At 35.7% G+C, this 10,149-nt stretch overlaps 3 protein-coding genes across 3 annotated transcripts; 2 read left to right on the forward strand and 1 right to left on the reverse strand.

The window, feature by feature from the left end:
* Positions 1–192: 192 nt before the first annotated feature.
* On the forward strand, positions 193–1,024 carry LOC143553560 (putative disease resistance RPP13-like protein 1). Its single transcript, XM_077043539.1, has 2 exons — positions 193–627; positions 734–1,024. The coding sequence occupies exons 1-2, from the start codon at positions 193–195 to the stop codon at positions 1,022–1,024; spliced, it is 726 nt and encodes a 241-aa protein (XP_076899654.1).
* Positions 1,025–1,047: 23 nt separating this feature from the next.
* On the forward strand, positions 1,048–2,655 carry LOC143553578 (putative disease resistance protein At3g14460). The gene has a single exon (XM_077043549.1). The coding sequence runs from the start codon at positions 1,048–1,050 to the stop codon at positions 2,653–2,655; it is 1,608 nt and encodes a 535-aa protein (XP_076899664.1).
* A 757-nt stretch (positions 2,656–3,412) lies between these two features.
* On the reverse strand, positions 3,413–10,149 carry LOC143553602 (kinesin-like protein KIN-5D). The gene is made up of 22 exons (XM_077043565.1): positions 9,949–10,149; positions 9,715–9,844; positions 9,416–9,571; positions 8,848–9,324; positions 8,559–8,656; positions 8,313–8,469; positions 8,151–8,220; positions 7,978–8,054; positions 7,828–7,881; positions 7,662–7,742; positions 7,459–7,570; positions 6,900–6,986; positions 6,626–6,801; positions 6,059–6,220; positions 5,855–5,962; positions 5,621–5,779; positions 5,466–5,549; positions 5,152–5,357; positions 4,943–5,044; positions 4,550–4,659; positions 4,298–4,449; positions 3,413–3,615 (listed from the first exon to the last, which is right to left on the reverse strand). The coding sequence occupies exons 1-22, from the start codon at positions 10,104–10,106 to the stop codon at positions 3,424–3,426; spliced, it is 3,108 nt and encodes a 1,035-aa protein (XP_076899680.1). The 5' UTR covers positions 10,107–10,149; the 3' UTR covers positions 3,413–3,423.

The raw sequence follows: 10,149 nt of genomic DNA on the forward strand, positions 1-10,149 counted from the left end.
AGATCAAGTTATGAGGAATGGGAGGACCTCCTGAATAATGAGATATGGAATTTAGATAGTAAAGGTGAGATTCTTCCGGCTCTTAGGCTTAGTTACTATGATCTCCCCCAACATTTGAAACAAATGTTTGTGTATTGTTGCTTATTCCCGAAGGATTATATGTTCGACAAAAATGAACTCATCCTGTTATGGATGGCAGAAGGATTTTTGCATCAGCCAGACAGATTAATGGAGAGTTTTGGAGGGGAGTGTTTTGAAGAGCTAGTGTCGAGGTCATTTTTTCAGTATGCAACCAACAATAAATCACGATATTCAATGCATGACCTAATAAATGACTTGGCTAGAACTGTTGCTGGTGAATTTTTTTTTATGTTGGATGCTAATGATCAGGATGGAGCTATTGGTCAGAAATTCCACCACCTTTCAATTATTCGTGAGTACTATGGAGCACACAAAAAGTTCAAGGCACTACAGAGAGCTAGACGCTTGAGAACATTTTTAGCCACGTCGGTTAACCAGTTAAATTACTGGGATAGATTTTATGTATCAAACAAGGTTCTTATAGAACTACTTCCTCAAATGAAATTCCTTAGAGTGTTGAGCCTAGCTAATTATAAAATTACAGAGGTACCACAATCCATTGGTAGTCTTAAGCATATGCGGGTACCTCAATTTTTCCAGCACCGATATCACATGTTTGCCTGAACAAGTTGGCGACCTTCATAATCTACAGAGCTTGTTGTTGTCTGGTTGTAGGTTGTTATCTAGCTTACCAAATACTATTGTAAAGTTAATAAACCTTCGACATCTCGACATTAGTGATACTCCAAAGTTAAAGAAGATGCCATCGGGACTTGGTAGGTTGACGGATCTACGAACTCTATCCAGAGTCATTATTGGAGGATCTGGTGAGTTCAGATTATCCGACCTGAAGGACCTAGTGCATCTTCGGGGCCTGCTTTCCATTGAAGGGCTGCACAACGTGAAAGATGTGTTACACGCAAAGGAGCGAACTTACAACTAAAGAAGAGAATTTGTGATTTGCAAATGGAATGGAGTGATGTCTTTGATGATTCTCGGAATGAAAAGACTGAATATGAAGTGCTTGAAGGGTTAAGACCTTTCGAGAAGCTGACAAGCCTCAAGATTGCGTACTATATGGGAACAAAATTTCCTAGTTGGGTAGGGGATTCTTCATTTGATTGTTTAACCGGGCTAGCATTACGTGGTTGTAGAAGATGTACATGTTTACCAACACTTGGACATCTACCTTCACTTCAAAAGTTGTTTGTTGAATGCATAGATGGGTTGAAGAGTCTGGGTTGCGAGTTTCTCCGGCCTTCTAATTCTTTGCAAGATGTTGCATTTCCATCACTTGAAATTCTGGAATTTAAATATATGGAGAGCTGGGAGGAATGGTCAACTAGTGGTGGTGACAAAGATGGATTGTTTCCTTGTCTTCGTGAGATGTCTATAATTAATTGCCCAAAGCTAGATGTAACGGCAATGGAGTTAATACCATCACTTCAAGTTTTACATGTAGAAGGATGTTCTTTAGCGGTGTTAAGAAGTATGGTCGGTGTATCTTCTTCAATTGTTAGATTGACAATGAATAATATTAAAGGACTTACTCAGCTCCATGGAAAAGTTTTAGAGCATCTTAAGGCAGTTGAAGATTTAAAAATTTCCAAGTGTGATGAACTCGTTAATTTGTGGGAATCAGAGGCAGCGGCATATGCAATTCTTGTGAATTTAAAGAGGTTGGAGTTAACCGGGTGTGAAAACTTGGTATCATTGGGAGAGAAAGAGGCGGACCTGGTGATTAACATAGAATCTTTTATAGAAGTGATAATCGAGGATTGCCCGAGGTTGGAGAGTTACAAATGTCCCAATAGCATTGAGAAGTTGACAATAATGGATTGTGCTTCACTTACATCGTTGACCTACCCAACAATGGACGACCTTCCATCCACTTTGAAGTCTCTTGACATTAGGCGTTGTGATAATGTGGAGGTAAATTGGCTTCTCATGCCGTCACTTGAATATCTTTCCATTTGGTCAATGCGAAATCTGAGGTTGTTTCCCGAAGGATGCTTAGCTCATCTCACCAGATTGGAAATTTGTGGTTGTGATAAGATAGAATCCATTCCAAATAATCTCGAACCATGCCTTTGCTTGAGACAACTGACGATTTTCAACTGCAAGAATCTGAAGTCATTTCCTCATGAGCAATTGCAAAGTCTCACATCTTTGAAAAGTATGTGGATAAGTAATTGTCCAAGTCTGGATGAGTCCTTCCCATGTGGTGTGTGGCCTCCTAATTTAAGTGATTTAGAGATAGGAGGGTTAAAGAAGCCAATTTCAGAGTGGGGGTTACAAAACTTCCCAACCTCACTTGTTGATTTAACTTTATATGGTTTTTATGAGTCAGGAGTGGTTTCATTTGCCAACTTCACTTTCCTTCTTCCTTCATCTCTCACTTTTCTACGTATCACTAAGTTTAAGGAGTTGGAATCACTCTCAGATGGCCTGCAACACCTCACCTCCCTTCAACATCTTCATATTAGTTTCTGCCCAAAGCTAAGAGATCTGCCAGAGACACTGCTGCCTTCACTTTCGAGGTTGTGGGTTAGGAATTGTTATTCCGAGAATTAAGAAAAAAGTGTAGAAGAAGTAGAAAAGGAAAGTACTGGCCCACCCTCTCCCAAATCCCAGACCTGGATTTGGAATTAGAATGATCGATCAGCTTTACAAAAAAAAAAACAAATCTTGGATATGCTTATTGAATCATATATTTGTTGAACCATCTCTAATTTCATTTTTCTTTTTTTAGTAATTTTGAATGCTTTTCGGTCTCTCGAGGGGACAGCGATATCATCAACACGTATTGTAGTATTTGTGAACATTGTATTATTCTCTTTGTAAAAAATACATGAGTCGATATCTTTTGCGAGACAATCACCAAGTCATTTATATCACACCCATCGCGACTTGCGACTATAGTTTATCTCGTGATTGTTGGTTTCGCAATCAATTGTAAACGTTTGGCGACTGTCTCAACAAAAGCAAATTATGGATGCATACAAGTTACACGAAGTTCAACACAATTTTTTTATCGTTAATAACTTAAGAATTAAGTTCAGTATTATTACTAAAAACAAACCTCATGAACTTCAATTTGCTACATGATAGTCATTTAGACGATGCATTAGTATATTAATTACTCTAAACGATATTATATATTGCACAGTACAAATTCTTATAATCAACCCCAATCAGTAAATGTAAAACAAACCAATTATGATGCACTAAATTAGTTATACTCATAGCAACACCATTACATAGTACAAACTCTTACAACAAACTCTTACATAGAAGTAAAATGATGATTTGTACATATGTTTATGTATATCTTTATGTTTCTTAATTAATAGCTGCAAGTGGCAGTCTAGACTCCACATGCTTCACATCTCCATTTGGCTTCAATGAAGTTTTTGAATCCCAGTATTGTTTCAGTAATTCTTCAAACGATGGCGTTTGTAGTTCTTCAATGGATCTCATGCTTGGTAGATTGAATGCCCTCTTTTTCGGTGTTGAACATGAAGGTTCATCAACCTTTTATAGCACAACATAATATCATCCCAAAATTAGAAAAAAATTGCTAGAGTACTTTTAAATATATTCGTTTTATACGTGCAGTTGTCAATCGGGTTGAATTCTTCAACCCAAAAACAGTTCATAGTTTAATTCGTATTAAAAACATCAACCTTATCCCACACACTCATGTTATGAACATCTATAGTTTAACCAACTTATCTAAATGCATGTGTCAAACAAGTTGTATAAAATGGGTTAAACGGGCCATAAGCAGGTTAGCGGGTTGACTTGTTTAATTGAACGTAGGTCAACCCGAACACGACCCGCTTATTAAACTGGTTACATGTCAACCCAAAACCTAATTATCTATGTCATGTTTTCGGTCGTGTCGGAAATTGTGCTCGAAGTAATTTTTAGTTTTTGAATAATCATTTGGCGGGAAGTTTGTTCATTTATCAAACAAACAAACATTATTTTAAGTTCGTTTACTATTCATGTTTTTTTCTATATTAAATAGTTTTAGACTTTTAGTAATATTTATACTTAAACAAATAGACATGAACTAACCAATATTTACAATAGGCTTTCTTAATAAACATGAACAAAAGAGTCAGGTCGTTTAAGGGGATTGGAATAGGAGGTAGAATGCGCAAAAAAGTAATTTTACTATATGATTTTGAGGTAAAATGAGAAAACTAACCACGTAGTCATTTAACAACGTTTTTCCAGCATTTTCTGAAATCTCTATGATCTTATGATAGTGTCCGCCCTTTAATTCCCTTAATTCTCCACAACATGGAACAATGATAGAATCAAGATTTTCACATGCATCATGGTCCAGTTGTACCGAATCTGCAATGGTTTTTTTGTCAATAAATTAGTAAAAGCATAATTATAAAAACACATTGAAATCTACTCAATTCACATGCAAAGTTATATAAGAAATGCTTACGGTCGATTGATGAAAGTAAGTTTTTGCTTGCAACGCTCGTGTCGTCAAGTGCAGATGACATGGCAGCTGAATACCGTGCACGCAAGATTTGATTGGCTTCCAAACCTCCCCTAAAAAAGGTATAAAAACAGTTAATTTTATTGGTGAAATCCATAACTCGAAATGTGCACGCAAGTAGTGGAAATTGGTCGGATTGAGTATTGGGTCAAATAAGTTTGGAGTGAAACTTGTGTGAGGGTCAAGACGGGTTGGGTCAACCCGTCAACAGAACGTTGAACACATTTGAATACACATCAGCAAAAGTTGATTAGTTTAACTCGTTTGACCCATTCCATTTCCTTTTTAGGTACCTTGTTAAAGATTTTCCAACTTGACCTGTAAAATATCTTTTACCTGACTATTTCATCCACAGATGCAACATTGCTCTTCTCTAAACTGATCAACGATTCCTGAGCACTGTTCCATTGCCGCGACCCCATTTTCGTCTTTTGCAAACTGTAACATTTGATAAGAAGTCAACAATATTGATCAATAAAGAAAACCATTCTGTGATTATTTCCATATGTTTTGAAAGAAAACTAAACAGTAAAAAGTATGCATACCAATTTTGAAGAACCTCATCGAGGTCTATTTTTCCACTTTCAACAGCTGCAGTGTCTTCAAGATAGTGGCTTTCAGCCTTTTTGGTGTAATTGATCCAGTCATTCCTTATGCAGGAGCTTGAATCTTTCATTGTAGCCATTTCTTGGTCAAATCTTTTAGCTTTACTAGCTGCACTCTCTCGTAGACCATCAACCGCCGTTCTAACCTGTTTAATATGATTAGCATAACTTACAAGTAAAAGTCTTTTAAACAGCCAAAAAAAAAAAAAACGCAAACAATTCTGCAACTTTGAGACAGTAGGTTTTGGCCATACCAGTTCTTTCTTTCTAGCATTTGAAACTGCAAACAATTCTGCAACTTTCTCCAGAAGTTGTTTTTCTTCAATTGCAGCACATTCCTGACACAATAAATAGAATGAGAAGACCAAATCATGTTAGAACAACCACAAGTTAAACACGATTTTATTACCTCAAACTTTCTTTCAAGTTCAAACAGTTTTTGGTCATTGACCGTTTGACCCTCTTCAACAATTTTGATCAATTTTGTTGCATGCACATCTAAAGTATCAAAAAAGTTCATAGTAGTCTTAGATATTGTTCTGGAAGTTTCCACAGCTCTAGAATGTGCCTGCATATCACATGTAAAAGGTGACATTACTAAAAGTACCAAAAAGTATTATGTTTAACTTGTCATATATCTAACCGCTCGTTGTTTTTGTGCAAATGCGGTTAGTTTATTTTCCTGACTGTAGAGAATGCTCTCAAGATCACCAAGCAGTTTTTCAGCTTCTGATGCAATACCCTTGAAAAGCTGGAAATGAAACAGAAGCTAAGTTATGACATATTAATGTAAACATTGTAACTTTTGAGACTTGAGAATAAAAGTTAATATGTATTATATGCATACCTCCCCAAGAGCAGAAGAGATTTTTGAGACTTGAGAATTCAAAAGTTCAAATGTGGACTGTGAATTCCCGTTAAGCTCATCAGCTATATCGTCTAAAGCTTTAATTCCAGAACCATACATTGTTTTTAGTTTCTCTAGGGCAGCTCGAAGTTCTTCGGTTGCCTACACTCCCCAGAAATTCACAATGTATTCATATTAATGGGTCAAAAAGGCAAAATAAACACAAGAGTTTAAAAGGAGAGGTTAAATTAGTCAAGTGGAACGGAAGTTGCCCAAAGTGTATCATTATTGCTTGAAATATTCTAAAACATTGCAATTGAATACTTAGATTATTACTGAAATAATATAATTTTTGTAACTGTATCTGAGACCATAAATATTTATTAAATTTTTAAACGTAAGAAACACCCTAATTCCTTTATTCAAAGCATTTAACTATTACTGAAATTCAATAAAATATGTGTAATCCTATTTGACACCCTAAATAAAAACCTGAAAGTTTTAGGCAAAAGGTGTTTTGGGTTAACCTGACTCACTTTGTTATCTGGCTAAAATAATAATATATACCTCGGTCTTGGTGGATACAAAGGATTGCATGTCTTCCTCCATGCCTTTCAACTGTTGCTCTTGTTGTGTTACAGAAGCCGCGATAGTTTTATGCAAAGTGTCAAGTTGTTTGGTTAACTGAGATTGAAACCGTTGGACAAGAATTCTGTTCTCATCTTCAATTTGGTCTTTGCGTTCTGTTAAAGTCAACATGATAAAGAAATAAATGCCAATTTTTGCTCCATTCATGAAAGAACATTTATAAATTATAAATTTTGTAATTTAAGGTTCGTACCAATTTTGGTGAACAGACGAGACACATCTGATGCAGCATTCTCAAGCTCCCCACGAAGGTCAAATGCCCGATCAAGAAGTGCTTTTTCTGTTAATATTAAAAATACCATTGTTATCAGACAACTTTGACTTTTATCACAATCCGTATTCTCAGCAGAGGTGGCAATATGGGTGGGTAATGCAATTTGGATACAGGGTCAAATGGCAATCTTTTAGTATGGGTCAGGTTGACCCGAAATACTTTCTTTCCATCTTTTTAGAAATAGGGTCAAATGATTAACTTTGGACCAGTTCGGATACAGGGTCAAATGGTAATCTTTTAGTATGAGTCAGGTTGACCCGAAATACTTTCTTTCCACCTTTTTAGAAATAGGGTCAAATGATTAACTTTGGACCAGTTTGATTTTTGTGATCCATTTGACCGTTATAACAAATTCCTAGTTGACCAGTTTATATGGGACGAAATTGTCATGTTGTTACTCTCCTGTTATCCTGAATAATTAACTTACGACAAAACATTGCTATCAATTGTTAAAAGGATTGAATAAAGTTTGACTTACCAGATTTTAAAAGGTTGGAGATAAGAAATTCTTTCTCTTTGATTATTACATTTGCTTGTCTATGCTTTTCTTCAAGATCAAATAATGAATGTTCAGTGTCTTGGAGCTTTATCTGAAGGCAAATAAAAGTATGATTCTTTAATGTCAGAAAAATGAAAACATCATACCAAGTTTCTTTTCTAAAAGGAAAAAGCATATCACACCTCTGTCTTCTCAAGCTTCTCAGTTAAATTTGCAGTTATTAACTGCTGAGAGTTATAAAGTTCCTGTAGCTCCATCATTTGCTTTTTTACAGACAGAAAACCATATTAACAAAAAATCTAAAAATAAAATAGAAAAGGTGGCAAATTTAACATCTTTTATATATACCTTTCCCCTAGATTCATTATCAAGTTCCATGCGCTCTATCTTCTCAGTCATTGCCTGAATAATTTCATTATAAAAAATCACTAAACTTTCAATACAAAGAGAAAGATAATAATTTCAATCAGGCTAAATGCAAAATTGATGGAAAATTACTTTTTTCTCCTCTTCTTCCTGAAGATATCTGTCTTTTGGTATGTAAATCCCATTTTTCTCTCTAGCAGCATATACCTCTGGTCAACCAACAGTAACAGTATACAGATTGTTAAGTATGGGCTACCTTACTGTGAGAGTTTAAGAAACAACTGGTGATGAAGTAATTTCACAACCTTGCTTAAGCCGTTCAATTTCAGAATACAAGTCCTTCATCATTGCTGATTTCATCATCTTCTGATTGATCTAAAACATCAAAAACAAAAGGTCCAGTCATCACATGCTGAATAGGCAGAAGCTTGTCAACTAACAAACAAACTGATGTAGTCAGCACTAACCTCGGGTTTGTTCTTGATATTTTTTGCGCGATGAGCATAATCTAAAGTACTTAATGTTTCTTCCAGTGAATGGATTGAAGGGGAGATTGTAGCAATTATGTATGTCTTTGTTTTCCCTCCCAATGAGTCTCTCAGCAATCTTGTTAATTTACTATCCCTGTTGTTAAGAATAAAATATAAAGCATTTAGATGGTTCATCCAGATTTGTGTTAATAATAAATCAATTAGAAAAATAACTAATAATACCTGTAAGGTATGTGTCCTGAACGCTCAACAAGCGTGTTTATGACTCTGCCAAGTGTAAGCAAGCTTTTGTTTATCTCACCAGCTTCCCTAGCTCTACCCTGTAACAATTGATTTCATGAAAATTTCTAATAAAGTTTTTTTATCCATTTATAATAGGGATAGTGTATATATTGGTCACCCAAGTATTTGGTGGTTCTCCTTTGAACACACCGCTAAATATATTTATATGAAATGTGGAAATAACAAAGAGATTTAACATGGTCAAAACAATTACAGCCTACTTTCATACCTCTTTTGCACCAGACCTTGAAATATTTTCTGAACCAGCAAGATCAACAAGGTTAAGCTTTCCACATCTAATAACCTCTTCACCCTCTGGGGTACGTTCCTTGATATGAATTGTGATAGAAAATATAGAATGCGAACGACTACTTTGTTTATTCATAAGCGTTTCTGCTGTACGTCTTTTAGCAGAACCTTTTTCCAATATTCTGTATATTTCATCAGCAGTAGAAACTATCTCCTCTTCTAAGCCTCTAACAAGCACACCACCCTTTCCATCTTCCATTAATGCTATGGGTTTCTTGGACTTATCTTCGGGAAACTTTGAAGCCTCTTCAGGAGCTAAAAGATCAGTTATTTCCTCATTGTACAGCTCTAGAAATGTAACTTTCATACTATATTCTGCATTTTGAGCTTCTAATATGTCAAATATTTGCCTAACAGCCCTGGGAATCACACCTGCATCACTTGGGAATTCCCCGTTCTGAATAAAAAAGACGGTTAATTTCTGGAGAAAAAAATCACAAAAAACACAAGGGGTTCATGGTTTCATTCAATTTTGGGTAAAAGTGTACCTTTTTTCGCCCTCCTCCTTCCATAGTGTATGTTTTTCCAGTTCCTGTTTGCCCGTATGCAAATATAGTGCAGTTGTAGCCCTCAAGAACTTCAAAAACTATGGGAGATACTGCTGAATGATACAAGTCCCTTTGTTCAGATTTTGGACCAAATACCTATGAATATTGTACCACATTAGCACATGAAACTATACACATATACAGATTTAACTACTTTCCCCTTTTAGAGATAAAACAGTACACATGTTTTGTCGCTGTAAAGGTGACTGCTTGAAGAGACATTTGGCAAATACACATACCTTATCAAACACAAATGATCTATCAATCTGCTTGTTAGCTATGGTTTGAACTGCACATACTTCCCTCTTGTTTTCTGCACATGTAATCACCACTGGTGTGTGTAGTCTTTCTTCATCAGGATTCAATGGTCTACACATTCAAAAACACCACACTAATACAACTTTTCATAGACTAACATTCAAAATTTAGAATTATATTTATAATTTATGCTTGAAGACGAAAAAAGTACACACCTGCATCTCACAACAACCTGAACATTTACCCCCTTTTCTTTATCATGTTTCCCACTCATATTTCCTTCTACATGTCTGAGTTCTCGTGCTGACTTGTCAATAGACCTTGGAGTCTGAGATGGTGAACTTGGAATCGTGTTTCCTCCCTTCTTCTCCATAACTTTACAATTAAGTCTTCAAATCAAGAAATTATTTTTTGAA

Source organism: Bidens hawaiensis, unplaced genomic scaffold (genome assembly GCF_021521415.1).
Source record: "Bidens hawaiensis isolate Kalapana, Puna unplaced genomic scaffold, B.hawaiensis_p1.1 tig00017340_1, whole genome shotgun sequence".
NCBI lineage: Eukaryota > Viridiplantae > Streptophyta > Magnoliopsida > Asterales > Asteraceae > Bidens > Bidens hawaiensis.

Coding starts and splice junctions, on each gene's coding strand:
- LOC143553578 (XM_077043549.1), top strand. CDS start 1,048: ATGGAATGGAGTGATGTCTTTGATGATTCTCGGAATGAAAAGACTGAA.
- LOC143553602 (XM_077043565.1), bottom strand. CDS start 10,106: ATGGAGAAGAAGGGAGGAAACACGATTCCAAGTTCACCATCTCAGACT. Junction 8,055..8,150: donor AATTGAACGGCTTAAGCAAG/GTTGTGAAATTA, acceptor TTGGTTGACCAG/AGGTATATGCTGCTAGAGAG. Junction 4,450..4,549: donor CTTACTTTCATCAATCGACC/GTAAGCATTTCT, acceptor AAACCATTGCAG/ATTCGGTACAACTGGACCAT.
- LOC143553560 (XM_077043539.1), top strand. CDS start 193: ATGGCAGAAGGATTTTTGCATCAGCCAGACAGATTAATGGAGAGTTTT. Junction 628..733: donor CTAATTATAAAATTACAGAG/GTACCACAATCC, acceptor CATAATCTACAG/AGCTTGTTGTTGTCTGGTTG.